Source organism: Podarcis melisellensis (assembly GCF_964234715.1).
Source record: "Podarcis melisellensis genome assembly, chromosome: 3".
Classification (NCBI taxonomy): domain Eukaryota; kingdom Metazoa; phylum Chordata; class Lepidosauria; order Squamata; family Lacertidae; genus Podarcis; species Podarcis melisellensis.
Window position 1 is genome coordinate 109,061,307 of NC_138530.1, and position 26,119 is coordinate 109,087,425.

At 43.5% G+C, this 26,119-nt stretch overlaps 1 protein-coding gene and 2 long non-coding RNA genes across 18 annotated transcripts in view; 2 read left to right on the forward strand and 1 right to left on the reverse strand.

Annotated features, from left to right (window-relative positions):
* The window catches only part of LOC309367264 (uncharacterized protein), a 279,394-nt gene that overhangs the window by 51,935 nt on the left and 201,340 nt on the right, over positions 1-26,119 (forward strand). For 14 of the 16 annotated variants that reach the window (XR_014166959.1, XR_014166960.1, XR_014166961.1 and 11 more), the window contains exon 4: positions 23,443-23,524. Coding sequence is in view for 5 of the 16 variants with exons in the window: in XM_081906678.1 (XP_081762804.1) it covers positions 23,443-23,524 (82 nt within the window). In the remaining 11 variants the exon portion in view is untranslated. Of the gene's footprint in view, positions 1-19,264; positions 19,404-23,442; positions 23,525-24,538; positions 24,639-26,119 lie in introns of those variants that run through there. The other 2 variants (XR_014166969.1, XM_081906680.1) reach the window with 2 other exon arrangements.
* LOC309367400 lies at positions 364-13,237 on the reverse strand. Its single transcript, XR_014167135.1, has 3 exons — positions 13,048-13,237; positions 10,927-11,014; positions 364-1,022 (listed from the first exon to the last, which is right to left on the reverse strand). It is a non-coding gene; the product is annotated as an uncharacterized lncRNA (long non-coding RNA).
* Positions 19,259-21,676, forward strand: LOC309367416. The gene is made up of 3 exons (XR_014167152.1): positions 19,259-19,323; positions 20,383-20,465; positions 21,606-21,676. It is a non-coding gene; the product is annotated as an uncharacterized lncRNA (long non-coding RNA).

The window sequence follows — 26,119 nt, forward strand, 5'->3', positions numbered from 1 at the left end:
GATGACCCCCTAAAATCACTCATGGTTGCCAGATTCTTGATAAGCGTCCTATCACTAAAGAAGAGAAACGGACTCCTGTGTGGCTCGGATAATCCCTTTAAACCATGATCTATGTTTTAGGATGTAATTAGGTGATATCACCATTGATGTCTTCTATTAATTTATGAGCAGAGGGCGATGTTTATGTTACAAATTTGTTGTAATGTATGATGTTGGTCTTTTGTTCTTGTTTTGCTTTGGTTCTTGTCTGTTTGTTTGTAAGTTTTGGTGGTTTTAAATTTGGAGGTTCAAGTACATTATGATGGTATGGGAAACTGTTGTGTGACGGGCCAATGGCCGTAATAAAGATCAATCCAATTCCCTCACCTTGTCAAATTACAGTGATACCTCAGATTAAGTATTTAATTCGTTCCGGAGGTCTGTTCTTAATCTGAAACTGTTCTTAACCTGAAGCACCACTTTAGCTAATGGGGCCTCCCGCTGCTGCTGCACCGCCGGAGCACGATTTCTGTTCTCATCCTGAAGCAAAGTTCTTAACCCGAGGTACTATTTCTGGGTTAGCGGAGTCTGTAACCTGAAGCGTATGTAACCTGAAGCGTATGTAACCCGAGGTACCACTGTAGTCTGCCCCTAAATGTACTGGCTAATTGTAAGTATGCAATCCTTCCCACTTTCGTAGTATTCAGCACCATGGCCAGAGTATATATAATTGAAGATCTGTGAAATAGTAGACCATCATCTTGAATACTAGTTGTGATGGTAGAATCACAGCATCATGGAATCAGAGAATTGTAGAGTTGGAATGGACCCCAAAAGTCGTCTAGTCCAACCCCCCCAAATGCAGGAATCTTTCATCCAGTGTAGGGTTTGAACCCATGACCCATGTTCTGCTGACTGAGCTGTCTGGCTTAATTCCTGTCTGCATGGTTCACAAGGCCAGTCCTAATAGTTGATGATAACCTTGTCTATGCCACTTTGTATGAGTTTGCTCAGAAGATCGTTCTGTCCTGTTTCTAACTCATCTGTGAATTTTAAAAATCACATTTAGATCACATTGAACGTATTTCCTATCCAGTCAAATTTCTGTATGAATTTTCTCTCAAAAAATGAAATTCTCAATGTATTTTATTTTAAAACACACATTTTGTCACGGCTAAAATGGCCGCTGTTTCTTTAATGCTTAAAAAAGCTGGGGCAGCATGAGTCAGCAGCCTGCACTGGGTTGTATATAGAGTGAGAAATGTTGGTTTGTTGGGGTTGGTTGGTTGATTAGTGAAAGCTGGTAGGGTTGATGTGTGTACAGTTGGTCAGTTGCTTTTGCAGAAAGTCTTTTAAGAATAAAACTCTGCAAGGATACTTTTCTCATGGACTCTTTTATGCCGACAAGGGTCCAAGGACCAGGCTGAGGCCACAAAGGGAGGCCAGAACCCTTTCCTTTTTCTTTTTTTTTACAAACACTGACACATTTAAAAACGTTTTTAAGAACAAAGAACTTCATTGCAACGTTCAGAGAAGTGCAAAATATAACAACAGCCTTTGTTCTGATTTTAAAAAATATTCTGGGATATGTGGAACAGGCAAGTCCCCACTGGAATTCAGAGAAATAGAATTCCTCATTCATCCCCTACCTTCAGAGTGTTTTCAAGTCTAAATTTTACGCCTCCCCTTTATGACATTTTAGGTAAACTCAATGACAGAAGTGCTACACAAGCAAATAGGACATAATTGTCACTAAAGATAGCATACAATAGAAAACATCAATGTGTTATTGCAGAATAGTTGTCCCCAACAGAATCAGAAGGAGGCGTTTTGTTGCATTTATCCAACTTAAAACAGAAAAAAATAGTGTAGCTCCCTCAGTAGTGATTCTACCTGGTAGTCTGAGGAAGTGGGGAGAGATTTACAAAGCTGCCTCTCTTCATTCTTCTCAATTCCTACTTGTACCCAGCCCAAAAACTGAGGTCCAGCTCCGAGGGTCTTCTGGCGGTTCCCTCACTGTGAGAAGCAAGGTTACAGGGAACCAGGCAGAGGGCCTTCTCAGCAGTGGCTCCCATCCTGTAGAACGCCCTCTTATCAGATGTCAAGGAGATAAAGAACTACTGTACATGACTTTTAGAAATCATCAGAAGGCAGCCCTGTACAGGGAGGCTTTTAATGGTTGATGTTTTACTGTGTTTTTAATATTTTGTTGGGAGCCTCCCAGGGTGGCTGGGGTAATCTAGTCAGAGGGGTGGCATATTAATTAAATATATATTCGCAAAAGCATGGTGGATATTAATCATGGACTGGTCACTATTTAGGGACAATACATGTTGGACAGGCATTTATTCAGCATGAGAAATATCACACCTGTGTTTCCTTAGATACTGGATATGTCCAAGTACACAAATCTTTTTTGATCTGACCAAGGTACAACTATTATAAGAGTGGCCAACCAGATTCCTCTGTAAGCTCACAGAGCATTTAAGCCATGGATAGGCAAACTAAGGCCCGGAGGCCGGATCCAGCCCAATCGCCTTCTAAATCCAGCCTGCGGATGGTCCGGGAATCAGCTTGTTTTTACATGAGTAGAATGTATCCTTTTATTTAAAATGCATCTCTGGGTTATTTGTGGTGCCTATCTGGTGTTTTTACATGAGTAGAATGTGTGCTTTTATTTAAAATGCATCTCTGGGTTATTTGTGGGGCATAGGAATTCGTTCATTTATTTATTTTTTCAAAATATAGTCCGGCCCCCCACAAGGTCTGAGGGAGAGTGGACCAGCTCCCTGCTGAAAAAGTTTGCTGACCCCTGATTTAAGGTGATAGCCTTTCCTCCAGGGTTTGTTCTAAGCCAGGCATAGGCAAACTCATCCCTCCAGCTGTTTTGGGACTACAACTCCCATGATCCCTAGGTAGCAGGACCAGTGTTCAGGGATGGTGGGAATTGTAGTCCCAAAACATCTGGAGGGCCGAGTTTGCCTATGCGTGTTCTAAGCACCTGTAACCAAATAAGCTATCCTGCCTAACAGATAAAAAGATATGGTAGACAAACCATTCAACCATTTGCCACATATTTTATTTCTTTGACTTTTCTCTATGCATTTGGCCATAACCAAATTTTGCATGATGGTTTCTGACATCAAAGAGCAGGTTTCCATCTACGTTTGAGTATGGTTAGGCACCATTTTGAATCAAGGTGGTGGGCGGAATCTTTATAGGCAACATTGGTTTCAACCATTGATTTGAAAACTGAATATCAATACAACAACAACACGGAAGCCAATGCAGATGACCAGCAGAAAGTATTAGCATATCATCAGTATTCATGTTCATCAGTATGCAGATGACACCCAGCTCTACCTCTCCTTTAAATCAGAACCAGTGAAGGCGGTGAAGGTCCTGTGTGAGTGACTGGAGGCGGTTGGAGGATGGATGGCGGCTAACAGATTGAGGTTGAATCCTGACAAGACAGAAGTACTGTTTTGGGGGGACAGGGGGGCGGGTGGATGTGGGAGATTCCTTGGTCTTAAATAGGGTAACTGTGCCCCTGAAGGACCAGGTGCACAGCCTGGGAGTCATTTTGGACTCACAGCTGTCTATGGAGGCACAGGTTAATTCTGAGTCCAGGGTGGCTGTCTACCAACTCCACCTCGTACACAGGCTAAGACCCTATCTGCCTGCGGACTGTCTCGCCAGAGTGGTGCATGCTCTAGTTATCTCCCACTTAGAACTACTGCAATGCGCTCTACATGGGGCTACCTTTGAAGGTGACTCAGAAACTACAACTAATGCAGAATGCAGCAGCTAGACTGGTGACTGGGACTGGCCGCCAGGACCATATAACACCGGTCCTGAGAGATCTACATTGGCTCCCAGTACGTTTCCGAGCACAATTCAAAGTGTTGGTGCTAACCTTTAAAGTCCTAAACTGCCTCGGTCCTCTATACCTGAAGGAGCATCTCCACCCCCATCGTTCAGCCTGGACACTGAGATCCAGCGCCGAGGACCTTCTGGCGGTTCCCTCATTGCGAGAAGTGAGGTTACTGGGAACCAGACAGAGGGCCTTCTCGGCAGTGGCGCCTGCCCTGTGGAACACCCTCCCTTCAGATGTGAAGGAAATAAGCAGCTATCCTATCTTTAAAAGACATCTGAAGGCAGCCTTGTTCAGGGAAGTTTTTAATATTTAATGCTGTACTGTTTTTAACATTTGATTGGGAGCCACCCAGAGTGGCTGGGGAAACTCAGCCAGATGGGTGGGGTATAAATAATAAATTCTTATTCTTATTCTTATTCTTATTCTTATCCCAAAAGCCTGGGGAAATAAATTTGTCTTACACTGTCTGCAAAAACTCAAGAATGAGTTCTACTGAATTATCTCCAAGGGAATACACAAATTGGGCAACATCACAGAGAAGGCAATATCCCAGGTCACTGCACTGTGGGCATTGGCGAGTCTAATAATGCTGAGAATGCAACTCTGTAACTGTTTACTTAATGATGCCCCCTGAATATGCCCTAAGAAAATGTCTTCAGGGAAGAATGTGATCTCATCTACATCCTATTTTAACAAGCAGCAGCGATAGGCCATGCCAGATTTTTCTTGTCTTCTGTCAAGTAGACATGCAATTAATGAGTCTTAGGGCAGTAACCCAGCCAGGCTTTTTAACCCACAAGCATAGAGGTCAGGCACTTAACATCATTTTAAAATTCTTGTTATGTGATAGGTGGGGTTTAAATAGCCAGAAGCTAATAGTTCTGGTTAGCTCACTGGGTACCTCTAGTTGATGTGGGAATTAAAATAAAGGGGAAATACTGAGGCTTTGCTTAATCATACTTTCATGTTTCTGACAGGTCCCTTTCTCTACAAATACCATCCTGTTGTTGTTGTTTAGTCATTTAGTCGTGTCTGACTCTTTGTGACCCCATGGACCAGAGCACGCCAGGCACTTCTGTCTTCCACTGTCTCCCGCAGTTTGGTCAGAAATACTATCCTAAGCCCTTTTAAAATGTGGTTCTCTTGGGGGGGGGGCTGTTATTGGGTTGTTGTTTTTATTTTGATTATATATATTGTGGTCACATACAGTGGTACCTCGGGTTAAGTGCTTAATTCGTTCTGGAGGTCCGTTCTTAACCTGAAACTGTTCTTAACCTGAAGCACCACTTTAGCTAATGGGGCCTCCCGCTGCTGCCGGAGCACAATTTCTGTTCTCATCCTGGAGCAAAGTTCTTAACCTGAGGTACTATTTCTGGGTTAGCGGAGTCTGTAACCTGAAGCGTCTATAACCCAAGGTACCACTGTATTTTGATTTTGTTCTGTGAACCACCCTGAGACCTCTGGGTATAGGGCGCTATATAAATTCAATCAATCAATCATTAAGCAAGCAGGCAAATAAATCATATAGCCCAAATGGCACAAGATTGTTCCGCCTATGACGGTTAAGACAATGTTTGCTAACTTTCATGGGCAACTAAATAATAATAATCCCAAATTCTCAATAAAATAAAATAATTTAAGCAGTCCTGCAGAATAATACGCTTGGGGAAATGACAACAGCATCCTCTTAAATGTTTGTGGAAAAGATATGTTGATAAGAGTCAGTGAAAGCTGAAACATAACCAGTGAATTCTGGAAGCGCTACCATGTAGTTAGCATGAAATGTGCAAGAAATAGCTATGAAGATCTTGGCTTAGTCTGGAAAAGCCTAAAGTTAATTGGTTTTCCACAGGCTGCAATCTTTCTATCTTTCTATCTTTCTTTACTTCGTTCCATAGATCAGCTGGCCAAATGTTGAAAGCAATAGCTAAGGCAGTATTTACTATAGCAGTAAACAAAGTATTGATGGGTGTTATGTACTGAGTTGAATAGGATCCAAATTGCAGCAGTCTGATTGGTCCTAGAACAATAGGATCCAGAATGCAGCAGTCTGATTGGTCCACAGGAGCCACCCAATCCAACTCCAGGTGCAAGTGAATCCGCAACCTGATTGGCCTACCGGAAAATCCCGGAACTGGCCAATCACGTGGGGCCCATTGTGTGAATAATGTATATAAAGCAGACATTTCGGAGAAACTTCCATTCCTCACTACTATGAGCTGGATAAAGAGCATGAAATCCACACTTGACTCTGAGTATATATCAGCATCTTATGGTGTGTGTTTTTTTAAAAAAGAAAAACACCACCAGACAGGGTTCTAGATGAGTATTTGGAAGACGAACTGGGGAACGGTGGAAAGTCAGCAAAAACCACCCCCTTCCTGCGTGCCACTTCCCCCCTTGTAAATCACCCCTCACCAACACATTTGAGCCAAGTAACAGTGCCTGGGGTTTGGAAACCCAACTAGGTCACCTAATGTATAGCTTTTGGCCTGACTTGCGTTCCGAATTTTATTATTATATTAAGGGCTTGCTTTGTGATAGCCCAAGTTATGCTTTCTGCCCTGAAGAATGGAAACTTCTCTGAAATGAATGCAACTTCCAGCTTATGGGGGGGGGGAGTTTGGCTTCTTTGAGGGCAACGAAAGCCTGTGTTATCCTGTGTTGTATCACTTTTTGCCCCTTTGACATTTAATATAGCGGGCCCCATGAAAAAGCAAACAGACACTATATTGTGGTATTGACTTTAGTGTGGTACTTCCTAAATTTAGACTGCACGCCACTCAGAAGTATTTGTACTGCACCACAGCAAATGTTTACTCTTCACTGATGCAGCCCTGCTGTACTTGTGCAGTGCAAATTGCCATTTATGAGGGTTAAAAAAAAATGCAGATGGCTACAAATATCTTAAAATGATGAATTGAGCAGCATGCCTACATAGGGTTTTGGTTACTGTAATTATTGAGGCATTATCTAAAAATCATTTCTCTTTCCAATGAATACGGTATTTTTCCGTGTATAAAACTAGGTTTCCTCCCCCCAAAAAATAATGTAAAAAATTATGTAAAAAACAGAGGGTCCTGGTTGCGCACAGGACCCAAGAGCTCACCTGATAGGGTTAAAATGGAGGCGGAGGAGCAAGAAGTCCTGGAGGAGCAAGAAGTCCCCTGGGATCATGCCAGGCGATTTTAGCCAATAGCCAGTGGGTGGCGTGATCCCAGGGGCTTTACAAACGGCAGTGTGACGCAAGGAGGGGCACTTGCTTCGCACTGTTGAACACCTGCCCACCCTCCCTAGATTAGGTAGAGTCGCTCGGCCTTGCTTTGGTTTGGGTCGCCTGTTTTGGAACAGGGGCTGGGTAGGAATTTTTCCATTTGGCAGATTGGCTTTAGCCATTTGGTTTTCGCCTACCCCTTAGCAAATCGTCACAACTTGTAAGGTGGTGGTTAGGCATTGGCTCAGTTGGACTGTGGGGAGGGGAGGTGCGGCCATCACCTGCCCCTCCAGGAACTGGGTATTCCGTTAAATGAATCTGGGGGTCCTGGATCTCGTCCGATGTCCGCTTGAGGGGCTAGGACCATGCCAGGACCACAGAAACCCGGGATGAGCTTGGGTTGGTCCTCATCGACCTTGCTCCCTCGTTTGGTTTACCCCATTGGCCGATCACCCTGAGAGGTGGAGTCAGTTATAGTGGGGAGTCAATGCCTAAGCCAATACCGCTCATGTGATTGTATTTCAATAAAGTTGTGGCCAAAATTTGCCCCCAAACTTAAACTAATATAAGTGTCCGTGTGTATTGATTTTGAGGGTGGGTCTTGGGTCCTCAAGATGCAAGTGTTTACTTCCGGGTTCGCCATGCACAGAAGCGATCTGTGCACTTCACGGATCCGCAGAAGCGCTCGATTGCACCGTGCACATGCGTGGAAGAGGCACTCTAGTGGACTTTTCAGGGTGCGAACGGCACCCTGAAACGGATTAAGACTGCAACTAGAGGTACCACTGAATATACAAATGCTAAGAGAAGCTGAAGGCATTACGCAATTAATAGTCCAGTCCTATACATCCAGGATGAGGTCCTCCTATGGCCCTCCATATATTTATGGACCCCAGCTCCCTTTAATCTCAACCAGCATGGACAATGATCAGGGATGATGGGAGCTGGGAGTCGAACAACGTATCTTGATCCTCTGTGTAGGGTTGCTATATTTCAAAAAGTAAAATCCCAGAAGTTGAGCTTTTTTAATGAAACCCCCAAAATTGTTGAGCTTCTCTTATAAAAAAATCACCAAAATCAATCAATCAAACAATCAATCAAACAACTTGCCTAAGACTCAACTAAAATCCAGGACAAAGCACTGCCTTTCAGAACCACCTTTGAAATTCCGTCAATGTCCAGGAAAATCCAGACGTATGGCAGCCCTATCTCACTGGGACTTATTCTCCAATAAAATTGAACACTAAGGTCTCTTCCTTGTCCCTTGTTGTTTATCATGATTTTGCCGAATTATTAACACACTGCTTCCCAATATTGTGTTTGAGAAACTGTGGGTCACAGGGCAAGTATCCCAGGACATTCTGGAAGAGTTGGTTTCAGGCTATAAATCCCTACATACAGGGCCAGATTTAGGTTTGATGAGGCCCTAAGCTACTGAAAGTAATGGGGCCCTTTATATGTCCAGCTGTCCTTTGTCAACAAGAATTGCCGCTGTTTTGTGTGTTGAATATATGCTATATGGTAATTTATGGACCTAATAGGCATCTAAAGCCATTTGCACATGTTGCCATGCAACCAATCCATGCAGAATGTAGGCACCCTATGTATAGAAATGAGCAAATCAGTGATATTTTAGGGAGCAGGCTAGCAGGTGGGAACCATTACTTACATAATAGGAGCCTACACAACACAAAAGGGGACGCGGGTGGTGCTGTGGGTTAAAGCCTCAGCGCCTAGGGCTTGCCGATCGAAAGGTCGACGGTTCGAATCCCCGCGGCGGGGTGCACTCCCGCTGCTCGGTCCCAGCGCCTGCAAACCTAGCAGTTCGAAAGCACCCTCGGGTGCAAGTAGATAAATAGGGACCGCTTTCTAGCGGGAAGGTAAACGGCGTTTCCGTGTGCAGCTCTGGCTCGCCAGAGCAGCGATGTCACGCTGGCCACGTGACCCGGAAGTGTCTTCGGACAGCGCTGGCCCCTGGCCTCTTGAGTGAGATGGGCGCACAACCCCAGAGTCTGGCAAGACTGGCCCGTACGGGCAGGGGTACCTTTACCTTACACAACACAAAACACTGTTGTTGCATGTAGGTTTTATTTTTATTTTTTTTATCTTATATTTTAGAAATGTATATCCTTTTATTTAACATTTTTTGGGGCCCCCAAGAGAGTGGGGCCCTAAGCTATAGCTTGTTTAGCTTATATGTAAAGCTGGCACTGCCTACATAGCTTGGGCACTGCAGATTATGGAAGCACCTCCTTCCCTCTGCCCTATTGGTCCTCACAGTCAACTGACTCCTTGGTGACAACTTTCATATAGTGACCGGATGAAGAACTGAACACCGGAGCCAGGCCAGGCTGCCTTAAATGCCCCAGGAGTGGATCTGAGGGAAGCCTGCATGATCTGTCAGGCATGCCACAAAAGCTAGGTCTGCCTCCAATCCTACCTGCCATTGGCCAACCTGCTGGCAGGCTTAGATCCAGTTCCCAGCCAGCGAGGTGAGCATTAAGGCTCCTGGGTGGTTGGGTAGCCCCAAAGTCCACAGGCTGCACTGGATCATGGTAGGGGATGTGGCTCCAACCCACAATGCTGCAGAATCATGTAAGGGTAAGCGGACTTTCCTGAGAGTTGGCTAGAAGTTGGTTGTTAGATTGGGAAAGGCTGTGGAAGAAAGGGGTTAAATTTACTGCATGTACTGTATTAAAAGAAAACATTGTGAAAATGATGTATAGATAGTACTTAACCCCAGTGAAATTAGCAAAGATCTAGCATCCAAATGATAATCAGTGTTGGAAATGCAAAGAAAAAGAAGGTACTTTTATTCATATGTGCTGGACATGTCCCGAGGTGAAAGACTTCTGGGAAAAGATTTGTAATGAGTTGGAAAAAATGTTGAAATATACATTTATTAAGAAACCAGAAGCCTTTCTACTTGGAATACTAGGATTGGAATTGCCCCCAAAAGATGTTAGACTGTTTTTGTCTGCCACTACAGTGGCAAGACTTTTATTAGCCAAAAACTGGAAATTGCAAGAAATACCAACAATAGAAGAATGGCAGATGAAGATGTTGGACTTTTTGGAGCTGGCCGACCTGACTGGAAGAATCCGCGACCAGAAAGAAGAGGAGATACAAGAGGATTGCAAGAAATTTAAAGAATATTTAGCTAAATATTGTGATATAAGATAAATAGAAAATTCTTGGAAGTAATAAATAGGCTTAGGGGTAGAATAAGAATATGTGGTAGTAAATATTAAGGATTAAAATATTAATAAAGGAGAAGAGGTTAGTAAATGAAAGGAATCAATATAATTAGAAATATGAATTTGGATAACTGTTATATAGGTGATATCATGAAATTCAGTTAGAGGGGATTTGAGGAAGTCAGTTATCAATGTAATGAGAATTGGGTATTTGAAGAGATAATTTTTCTTTGTGTTTAGGTTATTGTTGTAATGTGTTTTTTTCTTTGTTGTATGTTTTGTTATGTTATTTTTGTGATAAATATTGAAAATCAATTGAAAAAATTGTAAAAAAAATAGAAGTTGGTTGTTGCTCTTAGTTCAGTGGGGGTGGGGTGGGAGAGATTGTCCGAAAATGCAGTGCTTCTGTGCGTCGTTTTCTGCTTCAGAATGTTCAAAGGCTTCAGCGCTCTTGTGGCTTACAAGGAAGGGGGCCTTGTGTGCGAAACATGGTTGGTAACCCATTCCAACCCCCATTCAGAGAGGAGAACAGCTTCCCAGGAAGGGAAGCAGTACGCTATAGATGTGGTCTTTTGCCTGAAGGTGCTATATAAATAACAAGCAGACATGTTTGTATAATCTTCACTACCTTTCAAAAAAAGAGAGCCCTGTATACTTACCAAAAATCTTTCATTTATTTTCATTTCAAAGATTGTGAGAGTTAAGATCTTGAAATATAAGTCACCACCTGCAACCAATTCATGATCTCTTCCAGTGAAATTGGGGTGTGGGGGGCATTATTTGGAAGAGAGCGAGAGAGAGAGAGGGGGGGTAGGCTGGTGGAATAGCACATCTGTTTTTGTAAAAATAAAAAAAGCCCACCAAAAAACCCAAACACAACCCAAAATACAAAACCATGGAACCTGGAATCTCTCTTTTTTCAGTGTGGTATTTTACTACCACATGGCTTTAATCCTACATCTGGGCCTGTTGTTTTATGAAATATTTGCCACAGATGATGTCAATTATACTTTTTGTCCCGGTCATCAATTTATGGACTTTTGGAATAAGACAAAATGAAACAACCAGGAAAAGAACAACTTATGTGGTCTACTCCCTGACAAAATTATAGTGCTGTGATACACATCTAAAATCAATAACTCTGCTAATGATTAACAGAAAACGTTGCTTAGGTTATGAGCGGCAAAGTAGCCCACACTCAGCAGATGCTTGGCTCAGGGATGCATTTTTTGTCGGCTGCATGTTTACCAGCAGATGTTCAGGCCTCTGTTTTATACTACTTGAATGAGCTAGTGGTTGGCTCGAAGCTGTCTGACAGCTATAAGCTATCTGCCAGCAATGCAGGTGAAATGTTCTTGCTTTTGCTGAACTGAAAAGGGTAAGGACTTGTCAGTGAAATCTAGGATATCGTGCCTAAGAGCTGCATGTCTAGTACCACAAAAAAACACAAACACACCTCAGTTGATTGCTGTGAATATCTGAAATGAAATCATTAGTGAAATATACTCAGAGTTGCAAAGTGATTTCATGCTCTTTATTCAGCTCATAGTGGTGAGGAGGAATGAATGGAAGTCCCCTCAAAGTATCTGCTTTATATACATTATTTACACAATGGGCTGCACATGATTGGCTAATTCCGGAATTCTACTGTAAGCCAATCAGGTTGTGGATTCACTTCTATCTGGAGCATGATTGGGTGGTTCCTGCTAACCAATCATACTGCTGCATTGTTCTAGGACCAATCAGACTGCTGCATTCTGAATCCTATTGTTCTAGGACCAATCAGACTGCTGCAGTTTGGATCCTATTCAACTCCGTACATAACAATTAGCATTTGTTGCATGTCAAGACCCCACAGCCACCCCCTCGTTGGAAATAACTCACACAAGGACACGGATATTAGGTTTATGTACGGTAATTGGGAAAATTTGGGCCACAACTTTATTGAAATTACAAAATGTGAGCAGTATTGGCTTAGGCATTGATTGGACCTGACTATATCTGACTCCTGCCCATTGTGCAGGAAGTCCAGTAAGGGTAAGCTACCGGAAAGGGGAGCCCTGTCGATACGAACCAACTCAAGCTCCCCCTGGTGTTTCCGTCGTGTCAAGGCCCTAGCCCCCAGCCAGGCTTCAGACTAGATCTACACCCCTGGATTCCTTTAATGGAATACCCTTAAGCATGGAGGGCCAGGTGATGGCCACACCTCCCCTCCCCCCCACAAGGCCAAACAATGCCTAACCGCAACCCTAACAAAGTTGTGACGATTGCTATGAGGTACGTGAAAACCAAGTGGCCAGTGCCAATTTGCCAAGTGGAAAAATTCCTACCAGGCCCCTCAGACAACCAAGGCGACCAACTGAAGTCCATAGCAAGGCAATTGCCTAACCTGCAACATAGGGAGGGAGGGCAGATGATTGAGGAAGCGAGCCAAAAAGGAAGTCCTCTGGCTCGCTCATCCGTTTAAACGGCTCCGGCCACGCCCCCCAGCCAGCGGATTGGCTGGCCGGGCTCTGATGTGGCCGAGATACCCCAGGCAATGGGGGACAAGGTCCCCCGCCCCCGGTGGGGAGTGGGTGGCCACACGGTCCACCGCAACTCCTCCCCGCTGGGAAGTGGAGCAGATTTAGAAGTTTAGGTCCAAATTTAAGTGCATCAAATATTTCCCACTGCAGCCTGCTGCTTCTAATTATTTGATGGTAGGTGTTAGGCATTGCACATACAAAATTTGTAGATTAATTATAAACAGTATAAGCACAAACCATTGTACATGTACGTACACATACTTTTCAGAGCCTCTTGCTCTGAAGGGGTAGAAGGGTAGGTCACCAACCAAGCACATTCAATGAAGACCTGTCACAAGTAGTGCTGCCATGGAAAAGCAGACAGAATTAGATGCAATGGTTTGGCATGAGCTTGATTTTCACAAAAATATTGTGAGAGTACCAAATGTACATTGCAGTGGTATGAATGTTCACCTTTGCTCTGAACATTTGCCAAGAATTCAAGCCATTATATATTTTGCTCTGGTTCCAGTTCAGCTCTGTTAAAAGTTCACTTTTGGGATAGGACTAGTGCAAGTAGATAAATAGGTACCGCTGTGGAGGGAAGGTAAACAGCATTTCCGTGTGCTCTAGTTTCCGTCACGGTATCCATTGCACCAGAGGTGGTTTAGTCATGATGGCCACATGACCCAGAAAGCTGTCTGTGGACAAATGCTGGCTCCCTTGGCCTGAAAGCTAGATGAGCACTGCAACCCCAATAGTCACCTATGACTGGACTTAACCGTCCAGGGGTCCTTTACCATTAACTATCATGCAATAGCTGGTTCAGCATGATATATCTCATGATAAGCCACTTGATCTCTGGTTCACTATGATGCTAATTTGTAAAGAATATATGATAAGTTAACCATTCTTATTTTACTTTTAGCTCAGGGCTTTTCCAGACAAATTGCTTTGCACTGGGACTGCGTAAGGTAAAGGTAAAGGGACCCCTGACCTTTAGGACCAGTCGTGACCGACTCTGGGGTTGCGGTGCTCATCTCATTTTATTGGCTGAGGAGCCGGCGTACAGTTTCTGGGTCATGTGGCCAGCATGACTAAGACGCTTCTGGCAAACCAGAGCAGCGCACGGATACGCTGTTTACCTTCCCACCGGAGCGGGACCTATTTATCTACTTGCACTTTGACGTGCTTTCGAACTGCTAGGTTGGCAGGAGCAGGGACCGAGCAACGGGAGCTCATCCCGTCACAGGGATTCGAACCGCCGACCGTCTGATCAGCAAGTCCTAGGCTCTGTGGTTTAACCCACAGCTCCACCTGTGACCACCAAATAATTGTACAAGATTCAGATGCATCTCCAATAAGTGCATCTGTTAGTGCAGAGATGCATATTTCAACAGCCCTCAAGTTTGTAAGGTAGAATATTGGGTACCTATCGGATGCTGCTATATATACTGTATTGTGCCCTTAAAGCACTTTCTATTTTGTAATTCTGTTTATTGTCTTATGCAGATTGGAACAGAAATGGCATGGAGAATTGGTATTGTTCTGTTATCTTTATATGCCGTCTTTCAGCCAAATCAAGATTGTGTCTGTGTGGCTGGAAAACGAAGGGGTAGCCAAGGGGGAAATGGCACAATGTCCAAAGGAGGAGCGTGAGATGGTGCCAGACAATGAAACTGAAGTAATATGGATGCAAGCATTTCCTGCAAGGTCCACATTTTGAGGTGCTTCTGTACTTCAGCTGTTGGGGGGGAGGGGAAATCCCACCATACAGTGGTACCTCGGGTTACAAACACCTCGGGTTACAAACTCAACTAACTTGGAAGTAGTACCTCGGGTTAAGAACTTTGCTTCAGAATGAGAACAGAAATCATGCAGCGGTGGCGGCGCGGCAGCAGCAGTAGGCCCCATTAGCTAAAATGGTACCTCAGGTTAAGAATGGTTTCACATTAAGAACGGACCTCTGGAATGAATTAAGTTCGTAACCCGAGGTACCACTGTACTCATGTAGCCTTATTGGAGTTCACCGATTGGGTCTGCGTTGCTCCGGGACAGGAGAAAGGAAGTCAAATGACACCGAGTTGGTTCAAAGAAAGAGTTTATTCTGCTCTCCGGATAGCAGAAGGCACTTGCGTGATCAAGTCCACAGCAAGTCCAAAGAAATGACAGGTTTCATGCAGTTTATATATCCTCCAGGCACCCTCTCACTCCTCCCCTAGGAGCCCAACCACGTCGGCCTATGTACGCAGGTTGACATCACATATGTTCCTGCTCTGGTACTCTCAACCATAAAAGGATCTTCCTCTTCCTACTCTTATCTGGGACGAGGTCACCATCTCTAGGAACACACTTTTGGCGTTTTATGTGGGTCTGCGTGTCTTTGTGGTCAGCACATAAGATAAGGCACACACGCATCATCCCTGCTGTACTGGAACTTGGCAAGGTCACTCATTGCCGCCACAGACTGATAAGGGAGAGAGCTTTGTTCTTGTTATGAATTTGCTCAACGGCTCGAGTTTATGCATTTTAGCTAAGGAAAAATAGGGATTTTGGTGCAGTTTAAAACTGCCTGAACAGTCAGTTTTGGGGTTTTGGGAAACCCATTCCTTCACTCGGTATGGCTTGCAGAGCTATGATTGGAAAATGCCCACCTGTCCACTAGCTGGGCAGGAATATATTAATTAAATGTGTCTTTTGTAATTCTGTTTAAAATGACCAAACTTATTTATAGTAAACACCATCTTTTCTTAGCACCGTGACTCAGACCTAGTGAATGTTAATATGTACCAAATGAGAATAAACCCCATGGATGAAGGTCCAAATGAATAAAGGTCACTGAAGAAAGAGATCATTTATTTAGTATTTACAGTGTTTGAGTCACTGGGCTAAGAAAAGATTATATATGCTACAAATAAGTTTGGCATTTAACAAAATTAAGCTACAAATGACCCTCTAAACATATCGTTGCCCCATTGGCTCATGTCTTATAGGATATTAATTGATCATATATATGAGCCTGTCCACACCAGAGTATTATTTCTCTGTTAATCCATTTGCCTTGCATTTAAATTAGGCCAAATTAGTCCACACCTACATATATGTGAATTTGTATATAAGGAGAAACATCATTCTTCCGCATTCATACCAGTAGATGTTCCCTTTTGTGTTTGTCCCTGCTTTCTCATTTGTTGATTCTATTATGCCAATTTTCTTGGGAGAAAAGTGACAGCATCTTAAAAAGCAGAGACATCACCTTGCCAACAAAGGTCCATATAGTTAAAGCTATGGTTTTCCCAGTAGTGATGTATGGAAGTGATAGTTGGACCATAAAGAAGGCTGATCGCCGAAGAATTGATGCTTTTGAATTATGGTGCTGGAGGAGACTCTTGAGAGTCCCATGCACAAAGACTCCCTGGAAGGCACTTCTGTCTTCCACTGCCTTCCGCAGTTTAGTCAAACTCATGCTGGTAGCTTCGAGAACACTATCCAACCATCTCGTCCTCCGTTGTCCCCTTCTCCTTGTGCCCTCCATCTTTCCCAATATCAGGGTCTTTTCCAGGGAGTCTTCTCTTCTCATGAGGTGGCCAAAGTATTGGAGCCTCAGCTTCAGGATCTATCCTTCCAGTGAGCACTTAGGGCTGATTTCCTTAAGAATGGATAGGTTTGATCTTCTTGCAGTCCATGGGACTCTGACTCTCCTCTAATTTTACACATATCCGTGCAATTTTAAAGAAGTGTTAATTATAGCTTGTACAACACTGAATTAGAGCTCCCCCCTGTACTCCAGAATAACTTCTTTTTCCTCCATAATTTTTTATTAATTTTCAAATTTATAACAAACATAAAAGAAAAACAATACAATATAAAAAGACAAACAAACAAACAAACAAACAAACAAACATATATCCTAACTGCTAAAATCCCAATTTAATTATCATTGTGAAATGACTTCCTCGAATCCCCCCTATCTGAGTTTCTATAAAACTCATTGTAGCAGTTTTCCATTTCCACTTTCCAATAAAATTAACTTATTCAGTTAACATCTTTCTTTCTTAATGATTTCAATCCATTTGGTCTTTAAGGTGCTACTCGAAGGAATTTTTTTTGTTTTGACTATGGCAGACCAACACGCCTACCTATCTGTAACTCAATCCATAATGTTATCCAACTCAATCTATTTTACTCTGAGGCCAATTTGGTAGTTACAAGTAATTCTACTTATAGTATTTTAGAACATCTAGCTAAATAATCCTTAAATTTCTTCCAATCTTCTTGATGTTCCTCCTCTTTCCTTTTACGGATTCTTCCAGTCAGGTCGGCTAGCTCCAAAAAGTCCATCATCTGCCATTCCTCCACTGTTGGTATTTCTTGTGATTTCCAATTTTTGGCTAACAAAATTCTTGCTGCAGTTGTGGCATACAAAAACAATCTAACATCTTTCTTGGGCAATTCCAACCCTATTATTCCAAGTAGAAAGGCTTCTGGTTTCTTAATAAATGTATATTTCAACATTTTTTCCAACTCATTATAAATCTTTTCCCAGAAGTCTTTCACCTTGGGACACATCCACCACATATGATAAAAGGTACCTTCCTTTTCTTTACATTTCCAGCATAAATTTTCACTCATGTGATAAATCTTTGCTAGTTTTACTGGGGTTAAGTACCATCTATACATCATTTTCATGATATTTTCTTTTAATACAGTACAAGCAGTAAACCTAACCCTTTTCTTCCACAACCTTTCCCAATCTTCCAACATTATATAGTGTCCAACATCTCTTGCCCAATCTATCATCACAGATTTAACTTGTTCATCCTTTGTGTGCCACTCCAACAATAAATTAGACATTTCAGAGAGAATAACTTCTTATGCCACCATCACAAGCATAGTTGATCAGCATTATTCTGCTTTCCCCTGTGGTCCAAGTCTGCAATTCTGTCGCACACTTTATGCACTTAGTCCATTAAATTCAGCAAAACAAAATACATGAGAGGAGCCCAGATTATAACTAAGACGTACATTTTCTGATTGATATGTCATCTATTTGCTGTAGACTTGAGATCTCGGTCATGGACACCAATAAAGCAGTTAAGTATTGAGAAGTCCAGTTACTGAAGTTTATTCTTTTTGCAATGCAAATACAATCTTTTCACTAAAAAGAATAAAGTTGGTCTTCCTACCTGCATCTCCATCCCACCCTCAGTGCTCTTCAGATGCTTCACAAAGATTATCCTGTGAACCACCATGAGACCTGCTAGTATAAGCTGGTATATAAAAAGAATATATTCTTATTATTACAGTCATACCTCGGGTTACAGATGCTTTGGGTTGCGCGATTTCAGGTTGCGCACCGGGCTGAACCCCGAAGTACCGGAACTGGTTACTTCTGGGTTTCGGCGCTTGCACACGCACAGAAACGCCGAATTGTGATCCGTGTGTGCGCACACACGGCGCTGTGGGTTACGAACGCTGCAGGTTGCGAACGTGCTTCCCACACGGATCGCGTTCGCAACCCGAGAGTCCACTGTATTATTATTACTTATCCATTCTGCAGAAAATCAGTAGTGAAAAGGGGAAATCAGGCAAAAAGAGATAATGGCAGTGTACTGCAACCACCACTGCTCAGAGATCACCAGGCGTTCCACCACCATGTGGGAAATGTCAACACTTGCCTCGTATTGTGACTTGTCTGCTAAGCAGATATCTGCTGCACAAAGAAGCATCGCAGCAAGTGCAAAAAATCTGCATAAGTCAAGTGCTATCTTGGGAATGTGATCTCCACTTGTAAAACCTGATTCGGACAGAACACTAAAGTTAAAAAGAAATGTCGCATCATTAGGTTCCTTAAATGTCACAGCGATTTTCATAAGTGCATCTTGGCAGAGGCAAGCTCACATCATTAGCTCCTTTCCTGGTTGCTTTCGGCTTCCTCCCCCCCCTCCTTCCCTCCTTTTGGTTTGTTCCGCATGGCCTGACTTGACAGGACAACAAATAGACCTTCCATCCGCTCACATTTATTAGTGGATTTTACCATCTGAGATCAAGGGGGTGGGGCGGGAGAAGGCTCATCACAAGGTCTTCAAAGTCCACATCTGTGGATTTTACTGCCTCCCTTTTAAAACAAAGGCAACTAACGAAACACTTAGGAAGTTTACGGAGAAGGTCTCATTATAATAATTTGACATTTCAGATGGAGGTCATTTGCCGTTGGCATAAACAGTTTTCAAACATGTGTGGAGCACTCCTAAGGCTACACGGCCAACTTCCATGGGAGATCTCTTGATTTTGGCGATTTTGGCACAGGGAAGGGAAACTTACATGTGAGAATGAGTGTCTGCAGCCAATATGAAATTGTACCATCTTTTGACGCAGCCTCTCTCCTAACCTTCAGGCAGGCAGCATCAGCATGAGGTCACAGAGACTGAATGAGGTCATAGTGCCAGACTCTCTCTCTCTCCTGCCCCCTCAGTCAAGCCAGGAACAGCCTGAGGTCACAGTCGCCAGTCTTACTCCTGTAGGCCAGAAACAGCAAGGCTTCACCTTTCAGTATGTGCCACACAGGCTTTGAGAAAGACTAGTTGAGTGCCAAGTCCCTGTGTGATGGAAGAGTTTGTTTTGCTGGGCAGGTTGGGTCCCCAATTGTTTTCTTTTTCTTTTTCCCTGCCAGCAAACGGTTAATGAACGGCCTCTGATTGGCTGGGGTTCCAGGAGAGGGAGTTGAAAAGGAGAGGATTTGGAGAGACAGTTTGGAGTAGGTTGGGACTGAGGTTGGGAAATAGGTAGGGAGATAGGGAGTGAGAGGAGAGAGAGTTGGTTCTGCGTAAAAACATCCACTCTGAGGAATATAACACAAGCTAGAGAAAAGAGTCTCTGAGCTTAGTGTGGAAGACAGTGTGTGGTGTCCTGTAAGAGTAATTGGCCAGGAATTAACTGGGAGGCTGAGGTTGAGCCAGGAGAAGTAGAAGCTGTAAAGAGACAGTCTACTTAGAACTCATTCCAGTCAGAAGGGAAGAGATTCTTCTAGAAAGAGAAGACTCCCAAACCAGTGATCCCTTGGGTCTGTTACCTGGAGTATCTCAGGAGTAGGGTTGTCTAAGAGGGGTGTGTAACTGACAGAAAGTACCACCTTGTTCAAGAACCAAAGTATTAAGCGGCAGCAGCTGTGCAACAGATGCGAAAGCAGTGGAGTGAAATAACATTATAATTTGAATTATCCTATGTTTTACCCACTCCTGTCATAAAATTCCTTTGTTAAATAAAATCTTTATTGCTTATTTGATCAAATCCTGCCTGAGACTCCAAATTATGACGTTTTCCCTCACACAAGTCCCCCACAAGATAATCTGAGGTAGTTTGTGGGAATTTGAGGAAGTGGTGTTCTGTGAGGTGGGTGCACGATATCTAAGTGAGGACGGGCCCAACGGGGAAAAAGTGTCGTTGCTCCATCGCACCCTGTGACCAAAAATAACTGAGGAGAAGTGATGGGCTTGCCTCAGTTTATTCTCCAGGGGCAGGACCCAAGCAAGGGCCATTGGCTGGTGGGGGCCTGACCCCCACTGGGGAATCCCCAGACAACAGGCCTGCCTGGTGTATGCCAATCTGCAGGTCAACTGGCAGGGCTCCTGAGCTGGCTGTTGGATCACTGACTAGGCCCGTGACCAGGCTGCAATGCTGGCTGACCATTTAAGGTAAGCGGACATAGCAACAGGTGGGGAAGGGGGCAGAGGCCAACCTTATCTGACACCCCACATCTAGTGAGGCTTTGCTTATAGTATGCGCCGGCTTAAAGGAGAGAGAGGGAGCAATTACTCCAAGCCTCACACATGGTGGGAACCACTTCAGCAATGTTGTTGTTGTTGTTGTTGTTGTTGTTGTTGTTGTTGTTGTTATACTTCCCTTCATCCAAGGATCACAGAGCAGTTTACAATATAAAAACACCAAAATACGTAACATAGTAACAAACAAAAACAGTAGCCAAGCGGTGACAGGGGGGAAGTCCCCCCCCCCAAATACTCAAAAATTACTGAAAAGCATTTAAAATACTCAATTCACTGGGGTTCTGTTCCCCCCACAGCAGAAGCCTGCCCCCCTAACAAAAGCCTGCCCTCCATAATGTCCTCTTTGGGGGAGGTTTTTACCCATCATCTCCTCCAAAAAGTTCAACAACTTTTTTTGGGAGGGGGCCTAACAAAATTCCTGTGCCCTCACCACACATACAGAGATGCTCTAGTTATCTCCCGCTTGGACTACTGCAATGCGCTCTACGTGGGGCTACCTTTGAAGGTGACCTGGAAACTGCAATTAATCAAGAATACGGCAGCTAGACTGGTGACTGGGAGTGGCTGCCGGGACCACATAACACCGGCCCTGAGAGATCTGCATTGGCTCCCAGTACATTTCTGAGCACAATTCAAAGTGTTGCTGCTGACCTTTAAAGCCCTAAATGCCCTTGGTCCTGTATACCTGAAGAAGCGCCTCCACCCCCATCGTTCAGCCCGGACACTGAGATCCAGCGCCGAGGGCCTTCTGGAGGTTCCCTCATTGCGAGAAGTGAGGTTACATGGAACCAGACAGAGGGCCTTCTTGGTAGTGGCGCCTGCCCTGTGGAATGCCCTCCCATCAGATGTCAAGGAAATAAGCAGCTATCTTATTTTTAAAAGACATCTGAAGGCAGCCCTGTTTAGGGGAGTTTTTAATATTTAATGATGTATTGTTTTTAACACTCAATTGGGAGCTGCCCAGAGTGGCTGGGGAAACTCAGCCAGATGGGCGGGGTATCAATAATAATAATAATGATAATAATTAAAGTCCATAAATTCTTTAATTAGCCAAAGGCCTGGAAGAAAAGGAATGTTTTTGCCTGGCGCTTAGAGACATGTAATGAAGGCACCAGGCAAGCTCTCTAGGGAAAGTGTCTCACAAGCAGGGAGCCATCGCAGAAACTGCTAAACGGGAATTGCTGCCGACCATGTTTTCTATGCAATACTGTGGTACCTTGGGTTACAGATGCTTCAGGTTACATACGCTTCAGGTTACAGACTCCGCTAACCCAGAAATAGTGCTTCAGGTTAAGAACTTTGCTTCAGTATGAGAACAGAAATTGTGCTCCGGCGGCGCGGCAGCAGCGGGAGGCCCCATTATCTAAAGTGGTGCTTCAGGTTAAGAACAGTTTCAGGTTAAGTACGGAACTCCGGAACGAATTAAATACTTAACACGAGGTACCACTGTATCTTTTTGGTGCTTTGAAAAATGGGGCTGTAAAAGGAAGCAAAGAGATTTCAAGCAGCAGCAGAAGGAGGAGGTAATATCCAAAATTTACATACCCACCAACTGGCAGTGCCTCCTTGTCTCATAAAGTATCCCAACAGGCTTCAGAGAAGACAGAATAGTGTCATACATTGTGAGCATATCCAATATAGTAAAAAAAAAAAAAAAAGTCTTTTGATTTCAGAGACATAAAACATGAAATTTACTGGTTCTGGTGTCAAATATAGATGGAAAGGATTATAGCCATGCTTATTTTTTCCACCCAGCTGAGGAAGGGAAATGAAATTGGCACATGATGCAATAAGAGTGAAGCTCCCCTCGCCTCTGGAACATTTGGCTCCCCGAGTCTTTTAAAAAGCCTGGAGTCAGGAGTAGTGATGTTATTCTCGAGAATTTAACATCACCAGTCAGGAGTAGAAATGTTGTCCCCCCCCCCTACCCCCAACACAGGCTACATCTTTCCACCTAAATGAAACTGCTGCATCCCGGCCTCATAGCAGGCAGTTGTAAGAGAACCCTAAATCTATATCTGTAATTTGTTTTAGAGGATACATTAACTAAAGAACATTAGGCGCCAGATTTGAACACTGTGTAAAACGATGCCATAAACTTAATGGTATGTTCTTTTCTCTGTGGAAATTGTATTATACAATACTTTTAAAAAAATAAAAATAAAAATCTATGGCCTTTTAAACTGGGGCAGCGTGTGTATTATTTTCATTTGTTAAAGGTAAAGGTAAAGGGACCCCTGACCTTTAGGTCCATTCATGACCGACTCTGAGGTTGCGGCGCTAATCTCGCTTTATTGGCCAAGGGAGCCGGTGTACAGCTTCCGGGTCATGTAGCCAGCATGACTAAGCCGCTTATGACGAACCAGAGCAGCGCACGGAAACGCCATTTACATTCCCACCGGAGCAGTTCCTATTTATCTACTTGTACTTTAACGTGCTTTCGAACTGCTAGGTTGGCAGGAGCAGGGACTGAGCAATGGGAGCTCACCCCGTCATGGGGATTCGAACCGCCGACCTTCTGATCGGCAAGTCCTAGGCTCTGTGCTTTAACCCACAGTGCCACCCGCGTCCCTTTTTTTCATTTGTTGCTATGCTATATATTTTTGTGTTTTATGTTGTAAACTGTGTGAGATCCTCTGATGAAGGGTGGTACAGACATTTTAATAGTAGTAGTAGTAGTAGTAGTAGTAGTAGTAGTAGTAATCGGCTAACTGCTTTGTTGTTTTCTTAAACTGAATTCACAGCCCTACATAGGAATTTTCTTTTGGATTTTTAAGAGCAACCGCCATATTCTGCAACTTTATCTAATCCAGATATGCTGATCAACAAACAGGAGACGACTCACTGAAATGTGTATCTTACCTCAGTTGTATTTCTTTTTTTCTAGGTAAAACGTGTCAGCCCTCTCTACGTCGAATGCCAGTACTCAGTGAGATACTCTTTCATCTGTCTTCACTGCACTTGCAGCGGTGAGTAGCTAACAATGGCTTTCTTCAGTTCTACAAAGTGATCTTTTTCAGTCATCTGATGACAGAGCTCAATGTAGTTGACAGCCCTCTGTGTAGTTTAATGCTTGGTTGGATCCTAGATCAATATACATCCAGGGAACTAGTCTTGCAGCTATGTTAGCAAGATGCTCACCAGATAGTGATGATCTGTACTGAAGGGTATGGCCTTGATGTTGTGAAGACTGTGCCTTTGCTTCTTCAAGTCCTCTACTGTCACCCACTTGTGCTTTGTAAGCAGCTGATCCTATCTCTGCATTAATTCTTAAGCCCTTTGTTTCCTGGCTTGCTAAGCCTGGCGGTCTTTACCCCTTTCCTTAAAGTGGGGTACGTTGGTTGCTGGATGTGTGAATAGGTCTGAGACAAGGAAAAGAGATTGCTGAAGTAATGAAGTAATGCTGATGTCACAAAGGCTCTCCAAAGCAGAGGGAAACAATTTTATTTCCCTGGCCATTTGGGGGTGTTGTTGGTTGGGGAAAACACAATAGAGGGGCCTCTGTACCCAGCATCTACCTTTGCCATCAGCTTCCCAAAGGTATTTGTCCTGGCAAAGCCATTCAGGGAGAAGAAGGAAGGCCAATGCAAAGCCCTTTGTGGAGGTATGGAATGATATTACGGAAGATGCTGTTCTTTTCAAGGGGTACAACTTTAGTTCTAATTTTAAGTGACAGTCATTGTATAGCAAAGGAGCCAACAAAGTCTTAGTTTAGGTTTTGTGGTAGCTCTTTGAACACCAAGAGAAACATTTTTTGGCTTTCTGGTGAGTTCCCCTGGCAGAGGGGCAGTTACAGCCTCAGCTAAAACAACTATTCTTTGTTGGAAATGTTAACACATTTGTCTGAATATAAAACCCCTTGTGAAAGTGAAGAAGCCCCCCCCCTTTCTTTTGGACACACATTTGTAGCTTTTGTAGCTTTCACAGCGAATCATCACTCTGCCTCCAAGGATCTCCCAGTGTGAATGTTGCTTTTCTTGCAGAGCGCTGCTTCTCGTTTTGTGGAAAGGACTCCAGAAGAGATTGCGCCCATATGCGCCTTTCTCCCCATTCTCATTAACTTTATAAAAACTCTCAAATTTAGACCATCTGTCCAGTGAATGTCTCTGAACTGCCCCAAGACGGGAGAAGCTGTCTTTGTCTTTTTGATATAAGTGGCCAGAAAACCAGAGCAAAGTAAATGTTTTCTTGTCAGACATGCTTCCCGGCCATGATGGATGAACTGTTATTTTTGATGTGACAGAGCATTCTGATGCTTAAGGGAGAATATGCCTCTTAGATATGCAGGCTTAAAAGCAAGCCAGAAATAGTGCCAAGCGTTGCTGTGTGCAGGCAAGATGGAGAGGGGATACCATATGGTGCCCTGGGATTCGTGGAAAACCTGTTTATGCTATGATAATTCTCCTGCTTTTATTACAAAGGCACCATAGGTATAGAGCATTCAGACCTGGCTTGAGATGTTCATATGCACATCATTAGTCAAAAGGTTATTGGAGACATTTCTTGTGTGAAGTCACCAGAGGCTAGATTTCCTTGCACCCATGGACAGGAGTTGTATCACCCCCCACCTCCCCCAAAAGATCACTTTAGCGCACAAGACTTGAGACTGGAGCTCATGTGGTACTGGGAAGGAAGAGCATAGCAGGCGCATATGTTGGATTAATCACAACTAAAGCAGAATGTAGCATTTGGATTTGGGCACTAGGAAAGAACATTGGGGAGGAGGATCTGAGGGAGGAGCTGCCCAGAGTGGCTGGGACAACCCAGTCAGATGGACGAGGCACAAATAATAAAACTATTATTATTGATATTGTTATTTTTGTTGTCAGTTTGCATTTCTTAGTACAGAAACTATTCATCTGATGTGTAGAGATCTTTCCTATTCTAATTAATTGAAGAGGTTTCTGGAAGCTTCTCTGTGTGAAAGAAGCAGAAGGTTCATGTTGTTTGGGTTATTCCTTCCGAGAAGCTGAGTACAGCCAGCTTAAACTGATTCTCTTATCTCTTCTGTCAAGGTCAGGCTCATGCTGACTGTAAAAGTAAGGCCAGAAGGAGCCTGCGATTCACTTTCTCTTTCTATCTCTTTTCCTTCTGGTGTGGTATTCTGTACACGGTATGCTATAGTGTTAGGGCTTAGACTTATTATAAGTTATTGTAAGTTTAAGTTAAGTCTGCTGCAACTGGATTTCTTATGGACAGTGCCAATCCTGAATGTATTGGATTTGTGACCATGATACTCATTTGCCTTCAATAGCATAAAGCTCTGCTGGATGAAATACAATTGCCTCTGGTCTATTGTTTGGGAATCCTGCAACTAACTATACATTGGAATCTGCTCTGAATCAATATTGAGTAGAATTTCAATGACAGTTGTTATTCCCAAAGAGCTGTGACAAGAAAGGGCCAAACCAGCATTGCTTTGGGGTTGAGGAAATAAGGAAAATAAGAAATAATGTCCCTTGACTTTAGAAGTAATATAATAGCAGAGTGTTTGCCTTCACAATGAGAAATGTAGTTGTTAGGACTTGGCTTGTGTGGATTGGACTGAGGCCTGTGTTGGTGTG